The 26,605-nt window shown below is 28.1% G+C and overlaps 2 protein-coding genes across 6 annotated transcripts in view; one reads left to right on the plus strand and one right to left on the minus strand.

Annotated features, from left to right (window-relative positions):
• The window catches only part of LOC123269825 (Down syndrome cell adhesion molecule-like protein Dscam2), a 250,187-nt gene extending 224,236 nt beyond the window's left edge, over positions 1 to 25,951 (plus strand). For 2 of the 5 annotated variants that reach the window (XM_044735685.1, XM_044735682.1), the window contains exons 19-26: positions 11,605 to 11,868; positions 13,872 to 14,326; positions 14,383 to 14,656; positions 16,622 to 16,780; positions 17,328 to 17,482; positions 21,352 to 21,571; positions 21,837 to 21,927; positions 25,139 to 25,951. In XM_044735685.1, the coding sequence (XP_044591620.1) occupies positions 11,605 to 11,868; positions 13,872 to 14,326; positions 14,383 to 14,656; positions 16,622 to 16,780; positions 17,328 to 17,482; positions 21,352 to 21,571; positions 21,837 to 21,927; positions 25,139 to 25,403 (1,883 nt within the window). In that variant the 3' untranslated portion in view covers positions 25,404 to 25,951. The remainder of the gene's footprint in view (positions 1 to 11,604; positions 11,869 to 13,871; positions 14,327 to 14,382; positions 14,657 to 16,621; positions 16,781 to 17,327; positions 17,483 to 21,351; positions 21,572 to 21,836; positions 21,928 to 25,138) is intronic. The other 3 variants (XM_044735684.1, XM_044735683.1, XM_044735686.1) reach the window with 3 other exon arrangements.
• On the minus strand, positions 1,827 to 11,697 carry LOC123269828 (brachyurin-like). Its single transcript, XM_044735689.1, has 5 exons — positions 11,608 to 11,697; positions 4,865 to 4,941; positions 2,419 to 2,747; positions 2,095 to 2,346; positions 1,827 to 2,019 (listed from the first exon to the last, which is right to left on the minus strand). The coding sequence occupies exons 2-5, from the start codon at positions 4,917 to 4,919 to the stop codon at positions 1,873 to 1,875; spliced, it is 783 nt and encodes a 260-aa protein (XP_044591624.1). The 5' UTR covers positions 4,920 to 4,941; positions 11,608 to 11,697; the 3' UTR covers positions 1,827 to 1,872.
• Positions 25,952 to 26,605: the final 654 nt, after the last annotated feature.

The following is a 26,605-nucleotide window of genomic DNA, read 5'->3' on the forward strand; positions in this document are numbered from 1 at the left end:
AACTTAATGAAAATCTTTTTTAACGTACTTGGCGTACGTCATTGAGTACCCCAAATTTTTTCGTGAGCGATATTTAATTTCATGTGCACAAACATATAGAAAACGTTAATGTCTTAAGTTCTAAAAATTTGGGGTACTGAAAGACGCATGCCAAGTACGTTAAAAAAGATTTTCATTAAGTTTTAAACTTGCTACTAACTTTTTTTCATATTTTTAATATAGTTATAAACAGTACTTGGAGTTTTTTTGAGATTAATAGTATTCTTCTTTAGTATTAGCAAGTGCAAGTTGATTCCCCTGATTGAAAAATCTAATTTAAAATTATTAAAAACAATTCAAAATAATTTGAGTTTACTTAGTTATAGATTGAATCATTTTAAATTAGATTTCTTAATCAAGATTGCTTACCGAGAGGTAGAAAGATCGCAAGGATAAAAACGATATGGATAAAGCGGTCCATTTTGGAAATACTGAGGTAACAATGTATTCTTAACGGCTTTTATGCATCCTAAATGTCTTATCAATTGGTGACACAATTTGGTGATTGCATTGGACATTATTATGATTCAGTAAATGGAGCGTTATAATTTCATTATTTATTGTATGAATAAACAAATGAAATCTGTGAAAAAAAGTTAATTTTAGCTTGTCTTTGTTATTTAATCGAGTAATTTATTCACGCGTGTGTGGGTATTTTGATTGTTAAAGAGTATCATCAATCATTATAGACCTCATTTTAATTCCGAGTTCAAATTTAGTTTGCTATAACATGAGCTTGTTTTTAATCCAATCTTCGATTCGATTTATAAGCAGTTTGGAAAATCCAAAAAAGCACGCCTCATAACGTCCATTTAATTTCTAATAAAAATTCTTATTAACTCATTCGAATTAAATGACTCAACAAATTTTACTTTAACTATAGATTCAAATATTTTGCGCCATTTTCATCTAAGATAAGAAAAATAGGACGCAAAGGCACCACTGAATAGATGACCGAGCGCCCATAAGTTACTTAAGGCTAGTCTTTATTTACATATGTATAGACATACCAAAGACTAGTTGATTTTAGTTTTCTATTAATTGTAATTAAACGGCACCGAATTACACAGCCATTTTCGATAGGAAACTGCGCGATGTAATTCTGAAGCTAATAAAAAAAAAATGTCTCTATATTTTAAGTTTTGTAGGCGTAATCGTGCCAGATCCACACACTGATAGAAGGATTTCTTAGCATTTAAGAAGATTTCTTTGTATTTAAGAAATCATTTCTTAAACATCATTTCTTAGCATTTAAAAAATATTTCTTAGTATTTAAGAAATATTTCTTTGTATTTAAGAAATATTTCTTAGTAGTTATATTTCTTAATATATAAGAAATATTTTTTTGTATTTAAGAAATATTTTTTAAATACTAAGAAATGATGTTTAAGAAATGATTTCTTAAATACAAAGAAATCTTTTTAAATACTAAGAAATCCTTCTATCAGTGCACATACAGGCTTCTGAACAGGCTCAGAAATTTTTTGTAAGTTTTTTTTACACTAAATAAAATGAATGTCTTTTAAAAATCTCAAATGCGTTAAAACGAGTGTTTTTTCTTGACATACGTATATTCTTATTATTAAATAAGTGCAATATGAATAAAATAGAAACATTTTCACTTCAGAAAATTGCTTGATTTTGGTAAAACGAGAGTAGAGCGCTACCTCAACCGCTTTGCGTTATGAGGTGTGCAATCAATTATAACAACATCAATCATCTCTTTTATATTATTTAATACTCTTGTAATATTACATAGCCTTAAATTCGATATAACCAATAAGAATACATTTCAAATTCAATATTTCAGTAGCCAAAAACTATCAAAAGTCATCAATAACTCCTGATGATCCCATAAATCCACGACAAGTAGGTGTAAACACGGGTATAAACATCCGGATATCCCCCACCACACCCCCAGCTCATTGAAATAACACCTATTACTGAATTGTTGTAAATCATAGGTCCGCCACTGTCACCCTGTAACCGAATTCCATTATATCTCTATCATAATCTTCCACTTAAAACTAACCTTCAACCATAAAAAAATCTTACATGACAAATTCCACTGTCCTGACTGTAATACCCGCAAAACTGACCCCCGTAAATATTCGTTGGAGTTCTTTGATTGCACTCATGGTTGTTCAAGGTTATCATTGGCGTCTTCTTGAGAACATCTGAAGCGACGCTAGAATTTTGCGATGTATACCCCCACCCTAACGATGTTCCGTAAATGCCCGCATGAACGTCAGAAGATGGCAGCCCGATGACATTTTGTGTTTCGTCAATAGTTACATCGTGCGCCAGCTGAAATTTATCAGATTTTATGTTGAAGTTATAAAATAAACAACACTTTAAATGTCAAATCTTAAAACTTACCGTTACTATTCCTATATCATGCAAAAAATCCGGCAGCTCTCCTGTAAAACCTGGATAGATATCCATTCTTTCAATTCCACTTATATATTTCGGATAATTGTGGTTACTAGTTCCCGACACTACCGACATCCCGGATTTGTCATGCAATCTTACAGGTCCCGTTCCGTAATCCGCCAGACAGTGAGCCGCCGTAAGAAGATGACGCTGTGTTATGAAAACTGCTCCGCACCAATGAATCCCAAATCGTTGGATGGAAGCTATTATGGGGAAGTCGGTGATCTTGGCGTCCGAGCCGTTTACTATTTTCTTCGGTGGCTTGCCTTCTATTACTGCAACAGAAATGATAGTAAAAAAGTGCATGTCTCATAACGCTTATTTCAATAGTAGATTGTTATGCCTTGGGAGAAAGTTTCAATATTCGTCGAAATAGTTTACACAAATTTTAATGTCTAAACTATAGTCACATTTAATTGTTTATTTGTTAACATAAAGTTGGACTGTATAAACATCAACTAGAAAACTAATTGTTAACTGTTAAATTTTAACTAAATTGTTAGTATTTATTCTAGGGTTAATTTTATAACATAATATTAAAGGAAGATTTTTAATTACAATTCTATAATTTATTCTTTAAGATTTTCTGTAACTAGGAATTCATAACAATCCGTAGTGTATTCTATGGGTCCATATTCTGTAACTGATTAAAAAGGTGTTAAAAAACATACATTGCAGTTTTAACTACCATTATATGCCAAACTGAAAAAAAAAAATTTTTCCTCATAGAATACTAAATTTTTTACTCGAGTTTTCTTGATTTAAAAAAACTGCTATTCTTTACCTTAAAATACCACGCTATAATACAAGGCTAGTTTTTTGACAGTGAGAAAACGGTATTCTTACAGTTAAAAAACTTTCGTATTTTAATCATAAGAATACCAGTTTTTTAACCATAAGGAAACATTTCCTTGGTAGAAAAAAACTTTTTTTTCAGTGCACGGGAATAAGCTGGTAATATAGTGTGCTCTGCCCAGACGCAGGCGTATAAACATCACCATCAGCAATTTGGAAATATAACGTTAAAAGAATAAGAATAATCTACAGAGGCATAACAAGATATAAATTTATATTTATTAGTTTTGATAAATTTAATTATTTAGTGATCTTCTCTTAAAAATCGAAAATTTGCTGTCAATTGTTTAAGAAAGTTATTAACGATTAAAATTTAGGGCCAGTTTTTCAATCCGAGATAAAAGTACTGCCATTATGATAAAAAAATAAATAATTCAGCACAGTGATATTGCCTACGAGTAATTCTCCTTGATTTCAGTCACTTATTTTGAATTAAAATAAATAAACATTAGCCACATGTCACAGAAATATTCACCTCCAACTGTGACAACTTCCTGATTGTAAATAAATAAAATAAAAATTAGGAAAACAGATGACCCGGAAGGAGATCCCTGTAACTTCCCGCTAATTCCATACCTAAGCGCTTGAAATTGCACATAATGTTGTTGAGCTCTTCAAGCTCGAAATTACAATTTATGTGTTATTTTAAGCTTTATGAGCCCAAAGAGGTAGTAGCTGTTTTATGCTTTTGAGTTCTTCGAGCTCATATCTTGCGTTTGACATATCTATTATTAATTTATAATTGTGTTAATTAATTTAAAATAATTTAAACGACACAATAAGAGATTATTATGATTTTTATGATATATTTATTTATTTTTATTTAAATAAGCGACCAAATTCATGGAGAACTAATTGAGAACAATATCACGTCACTGAATTATTTATTTTTTTTTTTTTTATTTTATTGGCGGTACTTTTATCTCGCATAAAATTTTATCCCGGATTGAAAAACTGGCTCTTAGATTTTTAACATACAATTTTATAGCAGATCAGCCATATTTGACAGAGAGGACCTACTCAGTGGGTATCATTTTCAGTATCCGAAAAAATAATTCGGACGGCTTAGACTGGGAGTCGAACCCGGAACGTTTGGTTATGCGTCAAAAGATCTACCAGTTACGCTATCTGAGACACTGTCCGTAACTACTTTTTAAATCACCAAATAAATTTAAAATTAAAAATGATAATATTTACATTATTAAAGTTGATACCATAATAAATAATGTTTTAAAAAATTATCTGATTTATGTAGTTTATATAAATGTATCAAAACATTTATAGAATGTTGACGAACGTTTAAATTAATTATTTATTATTTTACTTGGTATAATTAAAATTATTTTAGTTGATTTTTAACCATACAATAAACAAAAAATTATAAATCATTAAGATTATTGATATAATTTAAAATCTTTCTCAAAACTCCAATGAATTTCATAAAAAGTTAATACTAATTTTACTTTAGCGTAGCGTATGAACGTCCTTAACTTTTCTTTGTTGTGTGTTTTTAATATCTTTTAGTTCAAGTACATACCGCTAGTGAGCGCCAGCCCGATTATCGCCACAAGTATAACCTGTGATGCAGCCATTTTGGTGTTGGAAACTCGAAAGCTATGAAATTTTGCAAAGCGAAGGTTAATAAGCGATTCGTTATCGTAATTCCAAACAATGAAAGTCTATTTATATTTAATTACTTAATGCAGTCGGCAAATACTTTACAAATATATAACAATAATCTTAAACAAATAACTATTTTTAGAATTTCGGAAGAATAACTTAGTTAGATAGAAGAAATTTAGACGCAAATCTGGACAATTAATTCAAATTATTAATGCCGTCAATCCATATTTGCCTACTGATAACCTAAAAAAGTAATTTATTTACCAAATAAGAGATAACTCTGATTAAACAGAATGATTTAAAATGATTAAAAAATTTTTAATCATTTTTAATCGTTAGAAAATTATTGAAAATGATTCAAAATGATTAAAATTTTTTAATCATTTTTAATTATCAAAATATGATTCGAAATGATAAAAAAATTTTTAATTATTTCAAATCATTTCTAATCGTTAAAATTTGAGTTCATAAAATATTTTGTGATGAAACAATATTATGAATTTTTAATTTTAATTCAAAAGTTTTAAATCATTACAGTTACAGGAATTTTATGATAAGAAATGATTCGGCATGATTAAAAATTCTTAATCCTAATTGAATCATTTTAAATCAAAAAGCGACAAAAATTCACTGAATATTTCATCATGAAAATAATTCGATATGAATAAAAACTATTAATCCTAACGCAATCATTTTAAATCATTACCAGATAACAGAAATTTCGAAAGTACTTGATAATTAGAAATGATTCGACATCGTTAAAAATATTCAATCCTAACTTAATGGTTTTGAATAAGATAACTAGTCCAACGGCTAAAGAATGAAGCTTGTGTACATTTTATGTCCATGTGAAAATCCAACGAATTCTTATGTATTTTGGGTCAAGGATTACGAAGATCATATTTAACTTTTTGACAGATAACGCAAACAATTGTAAATAAAAATTTAATTGTTTAAACCGCGATAACTCAGGAACGGCAGATTTGACTCTCTGTCGTGCGCAAGCATCCCACGGACTCTATCGACAAACGACAAGCAAAAAGAAAATACAAAGACGAAAGAAAATTAGAAGCGCGGTGTGGACTAGAGATTAAGAAAAGAAACTCATGAGAGTCGTAAAAGAGACTCTATAGAAGATTTCCAGACCGATAATCGATCGATCCACTCCATAGACACGGAAAAACAGCCCCATAAGTGGCTATTTTCAGCTAATTTCGGCGAAGTTTGAGTTTTAAAAATTCATTCCCCGGCGTCCACTGGAGATTAAGAAAAAAAACTCATGTCAATCATAGAGTAGACTCTATAAAAAATTTCGAGACCCATAATCGATCGATCAACCCCATGGACACCGAGTAACAGCCCAATTAATGGCGTTTTTAAAATAAATCGATAGAAATTTGAGTGTTACAAATTTATTCCTAAGTGTCCACGGGAGATTAAGGAAGAAAACTCATGGAAATCATAGAGTGCATCCTACAGAAGATTTCCAGACCCATAATCAATCGATCAACCCCTTGGACACCGAGTAACAGCCCCACGAAAAGCGATTTTTTAGAATTTGACTTTTAAAAATTCAATTTTTGGTGTCCACCGGAGATTAACAAGGGAAACTCATGGAAATTATAGAGTAGAGTCTACCGAAGATTTTCAGACCCATAATTAATCCATCAACCCCAGAGATATCGAGTATCTGCCTCATCAGATGACAATTTTATCTTATTTGATGAAAATTTATTTTTTTTAAATTCGTTTCTTGGTGACCACCCAAGATTAAAATTTTTTGAAGTCAAATTTCTGACAAATAAGTAAAAAAAAATGCCTTTTATGGGGCTGTTACTCGGTGTCCATAGGGTTGATCGAATAATTATGGGTCTGGAAATCTTCGGTAGACTCTACTCTATAATTTCTATGAGTTTCTTCTCTTAATCTCGAGTGGACACCGAGGATTGAATTTTTTAAAGTAGAATTTCCGACAAATAAGACAAAATTTACATCTTATGGGGTCGATACTCGGTGTCTATGGAATTGATCGATTAATTAGGGGGCGTCCATAAATTACGTGAGGCATTTTTGAGAATTTTTCGACCCCCCCCCTCCCCCCTTGATGAGAGTTCGTAAGATTTTCCTCAACTCCCTCCCCCCTCCCCTAATCTCACGCAAGATTCTTCAAAATTTATGTTTTGGCTGTAAACGTGTTGGATTATTGAGAAAAAAAAGCGCCATTCGGATACACCCGACATGGATAGGTAGATTCCTTGTTTGAATATTGAAAAAAAACACGTTATTAAAATGCCGTAATATCCTAAAATTTATTTTTTATTATATTTTTGCAAATAACGACTTGAGATTGACTATAACAAATAGATATTCAAAGACATCTACCTAAAAAATAAGATTTTTTACAGATAAGTCATTTGATGATAAAAGCTAAAATTTAATTTATTCTTGATTTTTTTTGAATTTTCTCAACTACGAAATAAATTGAAAAAAGTATTAAAAGTCGACGAACAATAGCTTAAATTGAAGATAATTAAACATATTATGACAAAATTGTATTAAAATTACGACATGAGACCGGCTACCACCGATAGATTTCTAAAGAAATCTACCTAAAAAATTAGTGAATCCTATCGATCAATAATCAAATTAAACAACCGAGCGCTACTTTGCTGCTCTGCAGGGTTCAGACGAATACGACAAACACTATTGTGTCAAATTTGGCCATATTTTATTATAGAAATACTTTTTCTCGCAATTTTACACAGTTTTCTGCTAGAGAAAAAATTACGTGATAGTTGTTAAGATCCCCCCTCCCCCCTAAGTGAGATTTGGTAAGATTTAGCTTGATCCACTTCCCCCCCCCCCCCTCTAGAATACCTCACGTAATTAATGGACGCCCCCTTATGGGTCTGGAAATCTTCAGTAGACTCTACTCTATGATTTCTATGAGTTTCTTTACTTAACCTTGAGTGCACACCGAGGATTGAATTTTCTAGAGTCACATATTTGACAAATAAGTTCAAAAACGCCTTTTATGGGGCTTTTACTCGGTGTCCATGGGGTTGATCGATTGATTATTGGTCTGGAAATCTTCTATATTGTCTACTTTATGATTTCCATAAGTTTCCTTTTTTAATATCTAGTGGACACCGAGAATTGAATTTTCTTTTCGTTTCTATTTTTTTCTGCCTGTCTTCCCTCGATAGTCCATGAGATGCGTGCGCGCGACAGAGAGGTCCGACCGCTATATGTCGTTTTTCGCGATATCTTCGAAAATATTCATTTTATCAAAAAAATTATTTGGATATTTTTTGTTGGTTTCTTTATTTTAAACATTTTTTATCAATTAAACTTCCCCGTCAAATCAGCCGTTCTTGAGTTATAGCGGTTTAAACAATTAAATTGTTATTAACAATTCAACTTACCATCGGCGAGCAAAATAACCTAGTTTTTCGTAATCTTCGGAAAAAATACGTTAATATCAGTTATCAGAACTCGGGGACCTAAAAGTGCATACGGGCTTCCCTCTTCAGCCGAGGGACTAATAAAAAATAGAATACCCGGGAAATAATAAATTTGCCTAATCATATATATTTATATCCGTACAAAAACATTTTCACTGTAAAAAAATCGCGCCAAGTCCACGTTCATAAGACTATTAAGAAAAAAAAATTTTATTTCTCTACAAAAAGATATAAAATTAGAAATTAAAAAATCCAAGTAACCACTATTCCAACAACCGATAAAAAGGGGTGAGGAATAGGGTAAATACAGTACAGAAAGCACAAGTCGGTCCACAGCCGCATTGAGAAAAGAATTATGTGCGAAATGATATGTTGATTATAAAAAGCGGAGAACATGTTGATAATAAAAAGTGAAGAACATGTTGATTATAAAAAGAGCGGAGAACATGTTGATAATAAAAGAGTTGAAAAGATTGTGTTGATAATATAGAGCGGAGCATATGTTGATAATAAAGCGTTGAAAAAGACTATATGCGGAGAAGCTGAGACAATTAGCCTTGTAAAAACCAGAAAACGGTATACAAGTAAAACTCATAATAATAGTAATAATTATTTTATTAATTATTGATCACGGTATCCTCTGCACCAGACAGAAACCTAATCTCAAAAATTTATTTGAATTCCTCCAAGGATGTCTTACTTTACGCAATTCATATTTCTAATTTTGACTTGATAAAAATATAAAAAAAAAACGGTCTGGTTCAAGATATTACGTATTTTAAAAGCTCAACCTGAAAACTCAACCTGTGATTTCAATCAATGTAAACTAATGTAACCAATTCATTGCTAAATAACATCTATATTTTTTCTTGTACGTGGGTTCAAAACCTCTGAGTGCAATAAAAGAAATTAATTATATTTTTAACTATTATCTATTTAAAACTAATTAACAGCTTAAATGAAATTTATAATAATTTTTTAAGACATTAATTAATTAACAAAAATTAAACTTTGAATAAAACACGAAATATAAATGTTCGATGATTAGGAAATCACATCGAGATATTTTAATGAATATACGATTATTCGTAATGATCACAGACATATTCGTCAGAATAATCTTCGCCAATACCTGCGCAAAAATCATAAGACCTTTTATTACAATTTTTACATTGAATCCATGACTCTAATTTTGATTTGATTTTATTTTTTTTTTATTTAAAGTCTTTTTTGTTTTTGCTTCATGTTGATTTTTTTTTTCTGCGAGTTCTCGGTGATACTCAAGACTCGTAAGAATCGTGGTTTTCCCTCGACGCCATTTTCTGGGAGGAGAATCTCTAGATTCTGATGGTAATAGCTTTAGTGAAAAAAAAATTTTTTTTATATGATTTTTTGGGTAGGGGGCCGTCGTGCCCCAGAAAAAAAAAAAAAAAAAAACTTTTTTTTGATTTTTTGCGAAATTTCGACTGATTCGTTCGAAATAGATGAAAAATAAATAAATTTGATGGTTAAAAGCCACAAAAAGAAAAAATCAGCTTAAGGGGGCCGTCGTGCCCCAGGCTCTCCTATAATCTCTAATTTTCTGACAATACTAGAAATGTGAATAGCACCTTAATTTTAATCGATAAGGAATCAGGTCTCATTTTTTGCGAGTTTCGACTATTGACTAACTTCACACTCTCATGTATTTTTATTGTAGGACTGTACCTTAACAACTCATGTGAGATTTCATCCTTAAGTCTGAAAGGATATTTTTAGAAAAACTAATAAACTAATAGATGTTCACTTTTAATTATAGGAAAAATTTGATCTTAATGTTTGTTTTTATTTAAATTTAATTATTAATTTTTAGTTCGAAATAAATTAAAAGAAATTTTCAATTTTTCTTAGCAGGAAGTTAAAAAAAATAGAAAAAGCGCTATTCGGCTACACCCTATATAGATAGGTAGATTTATGGGATGAATATTGTAATAGAAATTTATTTAATAAATATGATTTGTAGTATGTAAAAGTTATTTGATGATAAAAACCAAAAATTAATTTAATTTAATTTTTAAAACTATAAAATAAATTAAGAAAAAATCAAAAATTGATGAATAATAGCTTAACTTGAAAATAATTATGTGAATTTTGACATTAATTTTCATTTAAAGACAAAGGTCGGAAATAAATTTATTGAAAAATTATTTCAAATTTTTAAAATCACGGAATTAATTTAAAAAATCATCAAAATTAGACAAATAGTAGCTTAAATAAGAGGTAATTATTTGAAATCTAATAGATTTTATCTTTTTTTAAAATCTGGAAAATTATTTCCATAAAATTGACGAAGTTCGAAATTTTTTAAAGACCGACTACAATAGCTAATTTTATAATAAAATCTAATTACTTCAAGAATAAGGGAAAAAAACAATTTTATTAGAGTAAATCGGTCGCGTAAATTGTTATTATAAAGATTAATTAGATTGAAATTATTTACGTAGTAAAAAAAATTTTTTTTTCAATTAGAAACTAATATTTAGCAGTTTGTTTGTCTAAAAATGGAATTTTAGAGTAAAAGATTAAATTTCACATAAATTGTTAATTATTAAAAAAAAAATAAATAATAAAAAAAAAATTTGTCTGCTACAGTTAAAACATAATGTTTAGGTATAGATTTGATAATTTTTAAAAAATAATAATTATTATTATAATATTAGGTATTTAAATAAATATTTGATAAGTAAAATGATACATGTCCTCATCTATTTTTCATTCTTTCTGGTAATAGATGACTGTAAATATGTTTATTGAAATAACATTCGAAGTACAAAACTATTGATTCAGTCTGGAGTATTTGCAAACTTGAACTGATACTTTAATGTACTTCCAATATTTATTAATAGAGAAGGAAAACGATAAAAAGTCAAAAGTTCAATTGAAATCATACAAAAATTTAATTATTACTTCGTTTCTCAATCGAAATATTAATTTACAATCACTGTTAATTAAATTGTACGATATTGGTAATGTTTGATATTTTTTAATATAAATTAGTGTAATTGAAAAATGATTGGTTGAAATATTTAGCGAAATGAATATAACCGGAATGAATTCGTTCATTAATTATAATACAATATCACAAAGTTTTAAATATTCTGAAGTACTCTCACAACGTGAAATGTAATTAAATAATATTTTATTTGAATAGTACCTGCGGCAATTTATTCATTCGGAATGAGTCCAATTGTTCCATGGAAGCAAGACGTAACTTTGCCTTGCCAGAGTGTGGGAAAACCGTCACTTTTATGGAAGCAATGGGGCCAAGTAGTTAAAGCGTCCGGCAGAATAACTATTCGTACTGATGGCTCGCTACATATTGCTGATCTTCATCGTGAGGACAGTGGTAATTACACTTGTCACGTAGAAAATCAACATGGCTCTGATCAAATTACCCATAAATTAATTGTCCAAGGTAAAGTATTTTATATTTTTTATTTTTACTAAACCTTTTATTTAAAAGCTTAAAATTTTATTAAATAAATAATAAATAATCAAAACAATGACGTGATTTATAAAGCCGTTTTTTATTTAATCTTAGGATAGTAATCTTATTATTTATTTTTATCTTATTGGAAAATGAGTCAAGACAGGAATATGAGTTGTAGGATTAGACTTTAAGACTCTTGCGACAAAGCTGCTTAGTTATTCTAATTATTTATTCACGCGCTAGAAAGTAAATGTTCAATAATTGAATACTTGACGTCTTGGATGAAAATTGAAAATAAATTTTCAATAACAGATTACGTCCTAAGTAGATAATTTTCGATGATGCATTTCCTCTTGAAGGAAATTTATTGTAAAAATGAAATAGTGAAATATAAAAAATATTTTTAAAGTAATTGAATAATATATAAAAGTATAAAAAATAAATTTTTTAAAGCTTTTTAATAGATTTTTGTATGAATTTTATATTTTTTTAACTATAATGAAAATACACTAAAAATATACTTTAAATATATATATGTATAAGAAACACGTATGAAAAAATTAAAAAAAATTATTTCAAGCTCAAAAAAAAAAATGAGGCAAAAAAAAATAATAATTTCGGCTGCATTCGAAAATGCTGTATCTCTAGATACATAATTAAGAAATGACCTTGTATCTTGTGAACTATTGACATTTTTAAAGATATAAGCTCACCCCGACATTACATTTATCGAGACCTTTCATTTGAGTACCCACATCAATTTTTCATATATTTATATATATTATATATATATATATATACATATATATATACATATTTATATATATTATATATATATGTATATATGAAAAATATATCAAAATGCATGTGGGTACTCAAATGAAAGCTCTAGATAAGTGTAACATGGGGATGAGCTTATATCTATAAAAATGTCAATAATTAAGAAATAACCTTGTATCTTGTAAACAATTGACATTTTTAAGGATATAAACTCATCTCGACATTACACTCATCGAGACCTTTCATTTGAGTACCCACATCAATTTTTCATATATTTTATATATTTATATATTTCACAAATACCATATATATAAAAAATATAAAAAATGTTATGTGGGTACTCAAATGAAAGATCTCGATGAGTGTAACATCGGGATGAACTTATATCTTTAAAAACTTCAATAATTAAGAAATGACATTGTATCTTGTCAACTAATGATATTTTTAAAGATATAAGTTCATCTCGACATTACACTCATCGAGACCTTTCATTTGAGTACCCACATCAATTTTTCATATATTTTATATATTTATATATATGTATATATGAAAAATATATCAGAATGCATATGGGTACTCAAATGAAAGCTCTTGATGATTGTAACATCGAGATGAGCTTATATTTATAAAAACGTCAATAGTTAAGAAAATACAGTCGAATTTAACAAGTCATTATTTAAAAAAGCAAAATTTTATTTATTTATAGTTCACAAGTCACGGCAGTCACATAGTGACTGCAAGGTTGCTATTATAGTTTAAAATAAATTTTTTACATATTTTTATCCATATTCTAATTATATATACTAAAATCAGCCGAAAGTTAATATATATATTTTTTTTATACTTTTCAATATGATTTATTTATTTTTAACACATGTATTTTTTATATTTCAATACAATATATTTTTCATAGTAATTTATTATTAAATTGTTCATGAAAAATTAATTAAAAATAAATTATAAAAAAGGGATATTTTTTCTTCAGTGTGTTAAAAAAAAAAAAAAAAAGTAATAACACTTAAATTAGTTGATAAAAAAAATAAAATTTTTTAGCAAGCAAAAAATGATCTTTTCCAAGTAGAAGCTCGTTAAAAATATTAATGAAAATCTCTGTCATATTATTTATTCAAAGCATTAATTATAATTCTAACTTAGATTCTAACAAGGTAATTTTGTCGAGAAAATGTAATTATAAAATCTAAATCCAGTGCCACCGTCAGCACCGCTGCTTCTCGCAACGAGTACAACGAGTAATTCAATAAGTGTCCAATGGAAACCGGGTGACGACGGAGGTGCACTTACACGCGGCTACATACTTCATTACAAACGCAAATTCGGGGATTGGGAAGAGGTCAAAGTGTCACACAAAATAAATGGTTACTTATTGTCGCAACTCTGGTGCGGTACCGAGTACCAAATTTACCTCACTGCCTACAATAGAATAGGAATGGGTTCGCCGAGTGAATTCGTAAAAGCAACAACAAAAGGTTCCAAACCAGCTAATTCTCCTGGAAGTATCGACAAATTTATCACTGTCAATGTGTCCTGGATTGTTTTGCATCTGAGTATGTGGAACGACGGCGGCTGCCCTATTACGTGGTTCGAACTCGAGTACCGGAAGTACAATGAAGAATTGTGGACACTTGTATCCAACAATATTGAAGTAAATTATTTTATTTATTAATTAATGGAAGGTATTCTATTAATCATTCATTTTAGGTTCAAAAATCTTATACGCTCAGCGAGCTTCATCCAGGAACAACTTACGACATCCGCGTAAGAGCTCACAATAACGCTGGATCTTCAGTGGCTGAATACAAAATAACGACACTTCAGCCTCATATCACTACAACACTGCCTACTGTGGAGATAGATCAATTTATTCCACAACAATCTTCCGTACTAGCTGATTTAAAGCTAATAGTACCGTTAGTTTTATGTTCCTTTGCTATTATTGCCACTGCTGGTGCTGTATTTTACTGTTTTCGAAAACGTAAGCTGTATTATCTATTATAAAATATTTTTATTCTTTAGTATTTAAACATTGACAAAAAAAATTAGGAAAACGGATGACCCTGAAGGCCATCCCTGCAACTTCCCGCTAATTCTATACTTAGGCGCTTAGATTTGCACCAATGACGTTTTTGAGCTCTTCGAGCTCAAAAATACAATTTGTGCATTATTTTGAACTCCTTGAGCTCAAAGAGATTGCTTTCCTATGCTTTTGAGCTCCGAGCTCAAAAGTCTGATAGAGATTTGATAAGACACTATTTTTTGAACTTTTAAACCCTAATAACTTTTGAATGAATAAACCGATTTCTACGCGGTTAGAAGCATTCGACGCAGTTTTTCAAGCCTCACAAAGAATCTTAAATTTTGAATTGATCGCGCTAGGAATTTCGGAGTTATTCCGAAAAAACACTTTTTTCGGTTTTCTTTCCTGCACGATATCTCTCGAACGAATCAACCGATTTTGACCGGACTGGTGGCGATCGACGTGGTTTTTTGAGATTAAGAGTTGATTAGTTTTTGGAATTGAACCTTTTAGCCGTTTAAAAGTTATTCCAAAAAAACCACATTTAAAAAAAATTTTTTTTTAGTTTTTTGAAGATTTCTCAAAATCTATTGATCTGAATCGGTCCAAATAGTTTTCAAAATCTAAGTTTGGTCAAGCCCTTTCGAATGGCACCAACCGCGATGAAATCGGTCAAGCCGTTCAAAAGTTATAAGCGGTTCACATACTTTCACACACACACACACACATACAGACATCGTGACAACCTCGCGGGGATAGTCAGGGAAGCTTCCTGTGACCTTCAAACGTCGAGATCTGATGAAAACTCGATTTTTGCAAAACGGGGTGAAAACAATAACTTCCCGATTTTTGAAAATCTTCGATTTTCTTAGCGGGAAGTTAAAAATTAATTTGACTCACGAGCGAAAATCTTGAACCAAGAATACCATTTTGAAAAAAATGATTCTCTTGAGTCAAAAGAATAAATTCTTGAGACAAGAAAAATTGACTTAAATCAAGAATAATCTCTTGACTCAAGAAAATCATTTTTTTCAAAATGGTATTCTTGGTTCAAGAGTTTGGCTCTTGATTAAAGTTAACTTTTTTATCAGTGAATATAATAGAATCTCAATCTGATAAGGTTCAAAAAAAAGCTTAATTAAAATTTTTAAATATATAAAAATTTTTAATTATAGAGTTAAATTTTAATTTTGAAAAATTCAAACTTTTACTCAAAATTTTTATTTTAAATAACATTTTAAAGAGTAGATAGAAGTAAATTTAAAAAATTAACTTGAAAATGAGAATTGTTTCAATTATTTTGAATTGAAAATTTTTTGATTAGTAATTTTTATCAAAATTTTAAATTTCATACAAGTTAATTCCTCTTTAATAAAAAATGGTCAGTAATGAAAAATTTTATTGGAAAAAAAATTAATAGTTGAAATTTTTTATTGAAATAATAAATAAATATAAGGTAATTATTTACAAGTGGGGTCAACCTATGTTAAATTTTTTTTTTTATCAAATTGATCAATTTTTTTTTAAATTGTTCGTTTTTTTATTTACTATTCAAAAAAAAATATATCAAAAAAAAATAAACTAGAAATTTTATCCAAAAACATGAGCCAAAATTTTTTCAAACTTTTTAAGGCAAAAAAACTATTGAAATATATATCTTTTCCTTTTACGACATTTTTTATCATAAATCCGCCGTAAAAGCAAATAAAAGCAAAATAAAAAAAATTGAAAATGTTAATTTTTTACCTAGTTATGGCCCAAAACGGGGTTGACCCCACTTGTAAATAGTTACCAAATATAATTATTGAATTATTGAAATAATAAATAAATTTTATATTGAAATAATAATAATTTAATAATGATAAATGATAAACAAGGACCATCGGTCTTTGGATTTATAGAATTAATTTAATTTTAAATTAGGTCCTTTGTTAGGCGACATTGGCAGCCTTCACGATGCTCAAACAGCTGCCGCGTTGGACAATAAACAAAATATGGAGCAACGAGAGCAATATTACGCGACTGTACGAAAACCATTGAGATCACCAATCCACGAGATGGGAACTCTTGAGCGTATTCCTGGTGAGCGTTGACGTCTAGCTGATTGGCCATCATCAATTTCATTTCCACCCTTCTAGTTATATTTTATTTTTATTATCTTTATTATTATTATTGTTATTATTATTATTAAAAACAATAATAATAATAATGAAAAATCATAACTTTATTTCAGAGTCAAAAATAATTTCTTAAAAATTTCAAACCAAAATTATTATTATTATTATTATTATTATTATTATTATTATTGTTGTTGTTGTTGTTATTATTATTAATAGAAATAATAATAATAATAATAATAATAATAATAATAATAATAATAATAATAATAATAATAATAATAATAACAATAATAATAAATCATAACTTTATTTTAGAGTAAAAAATAATTTCTTCAAGATTTCAAACCAAAATTATTATTATTATTATTTTTTTTTTAATTTTTATTATTTGCTACCATTAAGTGTATGTATTGCCATCTAAATATATACACTAGAATTAAACCCTCTTAAACTCACATTGCTTCGCAGTAGCTTATAATTCCGCGAACACAATTGTTGACTGGTTGTAGAATACTCGGAAGATATCTACCCGTACGCGACATTCCAATTGAAGGAAAGTGTACCAGCTGGTGGAGATAGTCGTTGTGATTCAGCAGCTCCACTTCAAACTTTTGTTTATCACGATCCGCGGCTTTCTACTGCCGACACTCTACAATTACGCGAGGTAAAATTTTTTTTATTATTACCACCATTACAAATTACTATTCAACTATTTACTATTTAATTATAAACTATAATTATATTAATAATTTATTTTTAAATCTCCAATTTAATGTGCTGATCAATTTTCATCCCGTAGTGAAGTTTTCCCATTCCTTGCATTTTTTTTACGATAAAAATCCATTAGCATCCAATATTATCGCACTTTTTATCGTACGGATGTTTTTTTTTTGCAATGGTTTCCTTCAGAACACTCATTTAGAAGTGGTCGTTGTAAGTCATCGTAGCAACGCTGAAAATTTTATCAATTCAATTCAATTTTATCAATCATCACTAAAGTTTTTAATTAAATTTAATGATCATTAATTATTGCTATAAAATTTTTAGCGTTAATAAAAAATTTAATTGTCATCACTTTGAATTATTATGTTTAGAAATGCATGATATGAAATGAAAGTAATGTCACAATATTTGATAATGTCTTGCGAAAGTTTTAAAATTTACACAGTAAAAAATTTTTTTTCAACTAAAAATTTTTTGTACTTAAATTTAATGATCGATTTTTGACTATTCTAATTTAGTAAAACTTTAAAAAAAATTTAAACTTACACAAAACAGAATGATATTTTCTTATTAAAGTTTATCGATCTTTATTTTTTTTTAATTTCTTAAATTAATAAACTTATTGTATAAAAGAAGAAACTAATTTTTAATCATAGAAATTGATGAATAAATTTTAAAATAAATACAAAATTTTATTTTTTTTTTTTTATTTTAGAAACTTAATTTCCTTTAGATTTTTTTTCAACTTTATAGGTTGAGAATCATTCTCAAAAGTGACACAAAATGTAATAAAAAAAAAAAATTATAGCGTGATATTTCCTGAATTAACTGACTGACTTTGATGGATCTTCTGGCAATCAAAGTAACTATTAAGGACTGAAGTTTGATTAAAGATAAAAATCTCTCACTGAAAAGATAAAATTTTCTGCTTAGAAATATTTTTTATTCTTACAGAAAAACTTCTATTACACAGAAAAAAAAAAGTTTATTTGAACCTAGGAAATTGTAAACAAGATTGAAGTTATTTTTTTAGCAATTTCAAAAATTTCTTCTTTCTAAATATTTTTTTGAGTTAATTATTATAGTCAAAAATTTTTTATTTCTGTGTAAAATTTAAACGAAACTCAATTTTGATTAAATTACTAAAAAAAAAAAAATTTTTACTGTGTTAAACATAGATTAATATCAAAACGCAAGTTATGGACCCTGGTAGAAATCATAATTAAGATTTTAAGTACACTGATAGAAGGATTTATTTGTATCAAAAAATATTTGTTAATAGTTAACAAATCATTTATTAGAGACCACTTTTTAGTATTAAACAAATATTTCTACACGGAAAAAAGTAAACTGTAATAAATAACAGTCGATTTATAATAAGTAATGATCAACTGCTAAAAATTACCATTTCAAACAGTGAAATCGTGATTTTACTATTCACTTTATAATATTTACCATTTAAACGTTACAATTTACTCTTTACATGGAAGAAAATACTATCCGAACAAAAACAGTTTCACTGTAAAAAAATCGTGCCAAGTCTACGTTCATAAGACTATTAAGAAAAAAAAAATTTGTTTTTTTCTTTACAAAAATATATAAAATAAAAAAATTTAAAAATCCAAGTAATCGATATGATTGTTTATGATTTTCAGAAATTAAAAAAAATTTTGTTACAAATTTAAAAATTAAAAAAAATTTTAAAACGTATTTAGTGTGCGCGGTTGCAAAATATTTTACTTTTAATGAAATTCGTAAAACCTATTGACTAGGACTTTAAAAAAATTGAAATACACAATGACGCACACCAAGTACGTTCCAAAATTTTTTTTTAATTTTTAAATTTATAACAAAATTTTTTTTAATTTCCGAAAATCATAAACAATCATATCGGTTGCTTGGATTTTTTAATTTTTTAATTTTATATATTTTTGTAAAGAAAAAAAAAATTTTTTTTTTCTTAATAGTCTTATGAACGTGGACTTGGCGCGATTTTTTTACAGTGAAACTGTTTTTGTTCGGATTTTAGTATTTTTTGTAATTATAATAAAAATTTACAATTGGTACCAACTTAAATCTCACGTTGGTTGCATTTTTGATAGCAAACTATCCCCTTGAAACTACAGTTTATGTAAAAATAATTCCAGCGCACCCTGGCGGGTGTAGATGCAAGCTGTGAAATATCTTTTTTAACTGTAGTTTCCCATCTAATGAAGGATTACTATGCATTCTCGAATTATTTAGTCTGTGGCAGATCACTTTGCCCATCGAAAAAAAGTCAGGATCGAAATTTTTTCGTTGCTATAGTTTGTGCTGATTAAATTTAGTAATTTCAAGTAGATTAATTGTTATAAGTGAATATAATTAATTAATAACAGTCAAATAAAGTATGAATTACTGTTATAATATACAATTTAGGAAAAAAAGTACCGTAGAATTAAATAAAATTTTGCAACCTCAAAATACCGTTCTGCTTACAGTAAACACAGTCGGTAATCTGGCGCTCCGTTTACAGCAGATTTGAACGGAACTTGGCGCCAGATTCTACCGAATCTGTAGATTTCGAACAGTAATATTCGCTATGTAAATGTCTAAAATGTTAAAGTATAATAATTAAGAATTCAGACTTTGATATTTATCATTTTGTACCTAAAAAATCATGTTATGATATGTAAAAAGTATAAAATAAAGTTAGTAAATTTCTAATACAAGCAACGTCAATATTTACAAAGTAAAATGGTAAATTTTAAACGCAACGCTAAAAATCAAACTGTAATTATTGAATTGCTTGGACTGGTAAAATGTTTATTTTAAAAGTATAACTTTTACTGTTTCAAATGTTAAATTCTCCCCGAGTGAGACCCCCTTCTCTTTCATCTGAGTTCCCCTTTTCATAATATGGACTATATATTGAAATGGCAATTTTTACTGTTTGAAACTGTAATTTTTTAAGATGAAAGAGTCGTTATTTACTATAGTGACAGCTACTAATCACTTATTTTGGATATTAAATTATAAATTGTGGCTTTTATACTTTATATTATAATATAAATATTTATATTTTTGCCACCCCGATGTCCGCTTTACTGTTTGAAACTATAAAAATTAACCGGAATCCGAGTGAATATTACAGTTTACTTTTTTCCATGTAAGTATTTAAAATGATTTGTTTGTATTTAATAAATCCGATATTAATTTATTAAATAGCAATAAATCTTTTTAAATACTAAGAAATATTTGTTAAGAACTAAAAAGTGGTCTCTAACAAATGATGTGTTAAATATTAACAAATATTTTTAACTATAAACAAATCCTATCAGTATAAAAATGACCATCATCTAGCACTACATAGATGTAATTCAATAATTATTAATCATTCATGTTTTCATTAATTATTATTATTACTATTATAATTACACAAATGAAATAAATTATTTATGTGAAAAATTCATTAGTTGTTATTCAAATATTTGTGAGTGATCTAGTTGCGTCGCCATTAGAATTTGTGAATCATTAATCATTAATTGTAATAAAACTAAACACGACTGCTGGTCCCTCCTTGCTTCGTTTCGCAGTCAAGCCCGCATTTTATAACCGTTTGTTAATTAGTATTACACTGAAAATATTTATTGACAGACAAAGACAAAGTGATTTAACAGGCGAATGAATGGATTGACGAAAAAAACTAAAAATATCCAAGTAAAAACAACGATACGGTGTGTTAAAACCGTTGCGTAGATAAAAATAAAAAACAAAAAATGAAAAGCAAAAGAAGAAAACTTAAATGATGAAAATTCCGTCTGATTGCAGTCGGATTGCAACCGGTACACTAAGGTGCGCGGAGGCCGTTCGTCCTCTGCGCCGTTGCATAAAACGCACAAGGTCAATCAGGGCAAGTCCGAGTCGGAGGAATACGACACCCTGGGCTCGGACAGCGACACTGAAGTCGGGACCAGCAGCCGAACTGAGTCTTCCAATCACCTCGTCGATTCGCACCACTCGGCTTTTGCAACCGACGCGCGTGTTCACAGTACGATATGCCTCCTATTATTTTTTTTTTTTTTTTTTTTTTTTTTTTTTACAAATAATTTATTCAATTTACTTTTAGCTAGACTTAAATTTAAGTACTTTTGCTTCAATCTTTTGTGTGCTTTTCTCACACAGCACAATGCGTCATTGCATTTTTTCTTATTAATATAATATTTAAATTTATGTACTTGAGCTTTTATACATTAATTAGTGTTGAAAAAAAATAATTGCAATTATTTTAATATTTTTTGTGTTTATATTTTTAGACTTCTTGTACCATGGACCAGAATCTAGCACGTCTACGGAACCCTCACCGATTTTTGAGAGAAAATCGTTTCCTGGAAGGGGACGACCCAAGTAAGTTTTTTTTTATCTGTTTAAAATTTCTATTTTTATTTTTATTTATTTTATTAATTAATTAATTTATTTATTTATTTATTTATTTATTTATTTATTAACAATCAAACCCAACAGCCAGAGCCATTTATAGGGTTAATAATATACACACAGAAAAAAAAGATTTCTTGACTGGAGAATAAAATTCTTGGCTCAAGTAAATTTTCGGGTGCCCGAAGGAAGACCGAAGTTGTCTTGGCCGAAGTAAAAATTTTTCTTGAAATTCTATTCTTGGTGGAAGTAATTTTTCTTAATTAAAATTATCATAAATAAGGTAAAAGCCCCAATTATTGACGCTATAAGAGACAAAGTTATGATTTCATTTTTTTTAAGCAATCAAATATAAATATCGATGAATTTTGTTTGTGGTAATGTCTTCAGTAATGTTTTAACTAATCAATTTCTTTTTTTAAAATGATAATCAGTGATATTTACTAATTAATTTTAAATAATTAAATATATGATCTGGATACACCAATTATTGACGGGTTAAAAAACTGATTGATCTAATTATTGACGTACCGTAACCCCAATTATTGACGCCCCTACTGCACATGCGTCGAATCATTTGGTTATATTGTTATTTATCAAAAACTTGATATAAAGTAATCAATATTATTAAAGTTAATTAATAATAATTTCTATGAATGAATAATTATTATGAAAAATATAACAATTTATTTAAAAACTTATTTAACACTAAAACACGCCGAGTTATTTGACAGTTAAAAGCCTTGAATATAATCGCGTATATAACGTATTTTATACTTAAAAAAAAAAGGCGTCATAGCGCTGTCGACTGGCTGTCAATATGGGATTCACCATAAAAATTATGAACTAGTTATTGACTCCCATTATTTAAATATCATAAAGCATACAATTAATTTCGATTATTTAATTTTATAAATATTTCATATATTGTTAATTAAAAAAAAAAAAAATAGATCATATAATTACATGAAAAAATTAATTTAAACTCGGCAGTTAAAAAAAATGCTTTTCTAACCAAAGTTGTTAAGAAAATAGACGCTCGTAAGCTGATTTGATGAACTGGTGCTAACTTTATGTTTTTTTAATAATTAATATTTAATATTTTGAACTGAATGTGATTTTTTTCAATTTTTTAATTAAATAGAATTTAATAAAAATTTATTTGATCGTTATTCTTATTACAGATAATTTAATATATTTAAAAATAATTTAGGGTGTCAATATTTAGACCCCCGTCAATAATTGGGGCTTTTACCTTACTTAATGCAATAAATTTTTATATTGGATCAAGATTTTTAGATACTTTAGGGAAGCAGCGCCACCTACTTCAGCTGAGAAAAAAATTTTCTCACCTTGAGAAAATTTTTCTTTTGAATATTTGATACCCATCTTAGATTATTTTAGCACGCAATTATACATATTGAATGAAAGAAAATGGTTCAATATTATTTGATCTTCTTATTTGACATATTCGTCAATAAAAATATTAATGAAGATTTATCATCGAGATATTTAATTTTTTGGAGCAAGAGAAAAATTTTCTCAAAACAAGAAAATTTTCTTGATTTAAATAAATTGTCTTGGATCAAGACACGTATTTCTTGAAGCAAGAGAATTAATTTTGTTGGAATAAGTGAAACTTCTTGTGTCAAAAAAAAAAAATTTTTTCGCCCAAGAAAATAATTAGCAAGAAAAATATTTTCTTGGTTCAAGTGAACCATTCTTTCTGTGCATACAAAGTACTTATAAGTAGATAAATTTAGTTTTTAAGTACAAGATAGCTATCAGGCACAGCAATGAGTAGAGAACTATAAAAAATGAATAAAAATTAAAATTTATTTTGTAAATGGATTTTATCAGTAAATAGATATAATAATAAGTTGAATTTTAAGCGGATTTTTGTTCTTAACATAAATTGACTTGTCTGGTAGTTAATTAATTAATAGCTAAAGAATATTACTCATTGTTCGTTGTAAGCAGGATATTTAGTACAACGCTAAAATTAATCCTCTATAAAGTAAATTTTCTTGTTTATGCAGAGTTAAAAAACAGTAAACCAAAGGTTCGTCTATAAGCTTCATTTCAACCCTTTGTAAAGCCAAGAGCGCTTTATTTAAATCAATCTTTTAGCTTCATTTTCTTTACAGTTATTTTGATAAAATAAACCTGCGAATACTGACATTTTTAAGATATAAGCTCATCCTGATGTTACGCTCATCGAGACTTTTCATTTGAATACCCACACGGATTATTCCATATAATTTATATATATGATATTTCTCATATTTGCGGAATATATAAAATATATCAAAAAATCGTGTATGTACTCAAATGAAAGGTCTCGATGGGCGTAACGTCAGGATGAGCTTATATCATTAAAAATATCATCAGTAGCCGCAATACAACGTAATTTCTAAGTTATTGACATTTTTCAAGATATAAGCTCACTTTGACGTTACGCTCATCGAGACTTTTCATTTGAGTGCACACAAAATTTTTTTCATATATTTTATGTATATTATATTTCTCATATTTGTGGAATATATCAAAAATTCGTGTGAATATTCAAATAAAAGGTCTCAATAAGTGTGAATCCAGGATGAGCTTATATCGCAAAAAATATCATCAGTTGAACAAAATACAACGTCATTTCTTAATTATTGACATTTTTCAAGATAACAGCTCATCCTGATGTTACGCTCATCAAGACCTTTCATTTGAGTATGCTTTCGTCAAAAATTTTATTATCAACAATTTAATTAATCAATATTTTTACAAATTCTATTCATTAATATTTAACCGTTGCCAAAGTGGTCGCCATAGCAGAGAAAAGCGACAACAATAAAATCCACATCAACTTTTTAATAAAGGATTATATGAAATTCCAATTTATTTTTAACACTTAGTCTTACACTTTTTATCCTTAATAAGTGCTTAGAATTAATAATCAATTTAATTTTTTAAAAATGTATAGCCCTCAACTCTTAAAATTTTTTTTTTTTACTTTTTTGGAACTTTCTGTAAAATATAAGAATCAAACAAATAACCGTTTGACAAAAATTTCACTAATTTTAAACACAATATTTTTATTTTGTATTCATTAAGCTTCATTGTAATTGAAAGATGTACTAGTTTTTTATCAAAAAAAAAAAAAAATAATAAAACAACAATTTTTTTTTAGGATGTTACAGTTGGCGCGTTATACCGGCGAGGAGACCCGTACAAGTTTCGGGACAATCCCCAGGCCTGGCAATCCCAAGCACCAGCCGGGTAATAGGACCCGGGAGCAGGAGCGTGGTGATGCAGGATCAGGAACCCTGTTCATCGCCAAACTGGACCCACCCTCGGGGTTCTCCGACGCGCTCGAGCTAAGTGAAGCCGAGTGCGACCTCGATCGTGGTCACGGTGGCCAACGAAATCGACGAGACTTCGTTATTGCGGTGTAAATAATTGTGCAAATGCTATTTCATATTTATTATTATTATTAATATAAATAAAAATATATTGAAGCTGATTGATGGGATAAAAAAATAAAGAGAAAGTAAAGGAAGAAATAAACAAATTGGATTATACGAATTGATTGAGTAAACATTAAAAGAATATCAACTTCTCTTACAAATGGTTTATCTGTCTCTCTGTAACATGACTTTGATAATTATTATGTAATTTATGTCCTGATCACATAAAATGTTAAATAAAAAAAATTGTTTACTCACACGCTCACGTTTTAAACTAACGAATTGACTTAAACGAAAAACTAAATGTTAATCTCATTAATTAGTAAAAAACAAATTACCGAGGAACGAAATTTATGTAATGTTGATAAAATCTAAAAGTGAAGTTATTGAAAAATGAAAAACGATTTTCGTTTTGAGTTACACGGCACTAACTTTTTAATCGTAAGTTTAAAACGATAAATTTTTTCATGTCTTGAATTGGTATACTGATTTAATTATAAAAATGTTTTTTAAATAAATAAAAAAAAAAAATAAAAGTTTTTCCTGTTGATATCGTATATATTATATATATACTTTATTATTATATATATAAAAAAAATTATTTACCATGGAGAAAAAAAGAAATTAACACTTTTGTGTTTTAGGTGAACTGTAGATTATTTATATTCTATTTACTTTGTAAAATATACAATATTGATTGAAAAAATCTTTTTGTTATTTTTTACTTCCTTGTCATTTATGTTTACTCTTAAATATAATTATAATAAAAATAATAATTTACTGTTTTTTCCGAAGATCGGTGTTTTTACTAAATAAAGAGTTCTATATTTCAAAGCCATTATCCCCGATCCAAATTGATGTTAGACTAATTTTTAAATTTTACATTAAATTTTTATTTATTAAATTCTGTAAATTTTTATTTTTACTTATTATTTATTTTCACCACATTATTGTCAGTATGAGCACTCATACCGTCCTTGGGTGAATATATCTAACAATTAAAAATCTTTATTTTAATTTAAGATTAAGCAAAGATGTTATATTCTTTACTCAGTGAGACTTTTTTCGGCCACCGAAAAAATAATAACTCAGAAATAAGTGCTTATACCGACAATAATGTGGTGAAAATAAATAATAAGTAAAAATAAAAATTTACAGAATTTAATAAATAAAAATTTAATGTAAAATTT

The sequence above is a fragment of the Cotesia glomerata genome, linkage group LG7, assembly GCF_020080835.1.
Source record: "Cotesia glomerata isolate CgM1 linkage group LG7, MPM_Cglom_v2.3, whole genome shotgun sequence".
In the NCBI taxonomy this organism is placed as follows: Eukaryota; Metazoa; Arthropoda; class Insecta; order Hymenoptera; family Braconidae; genus Cotesia; species Cotesia glomerata.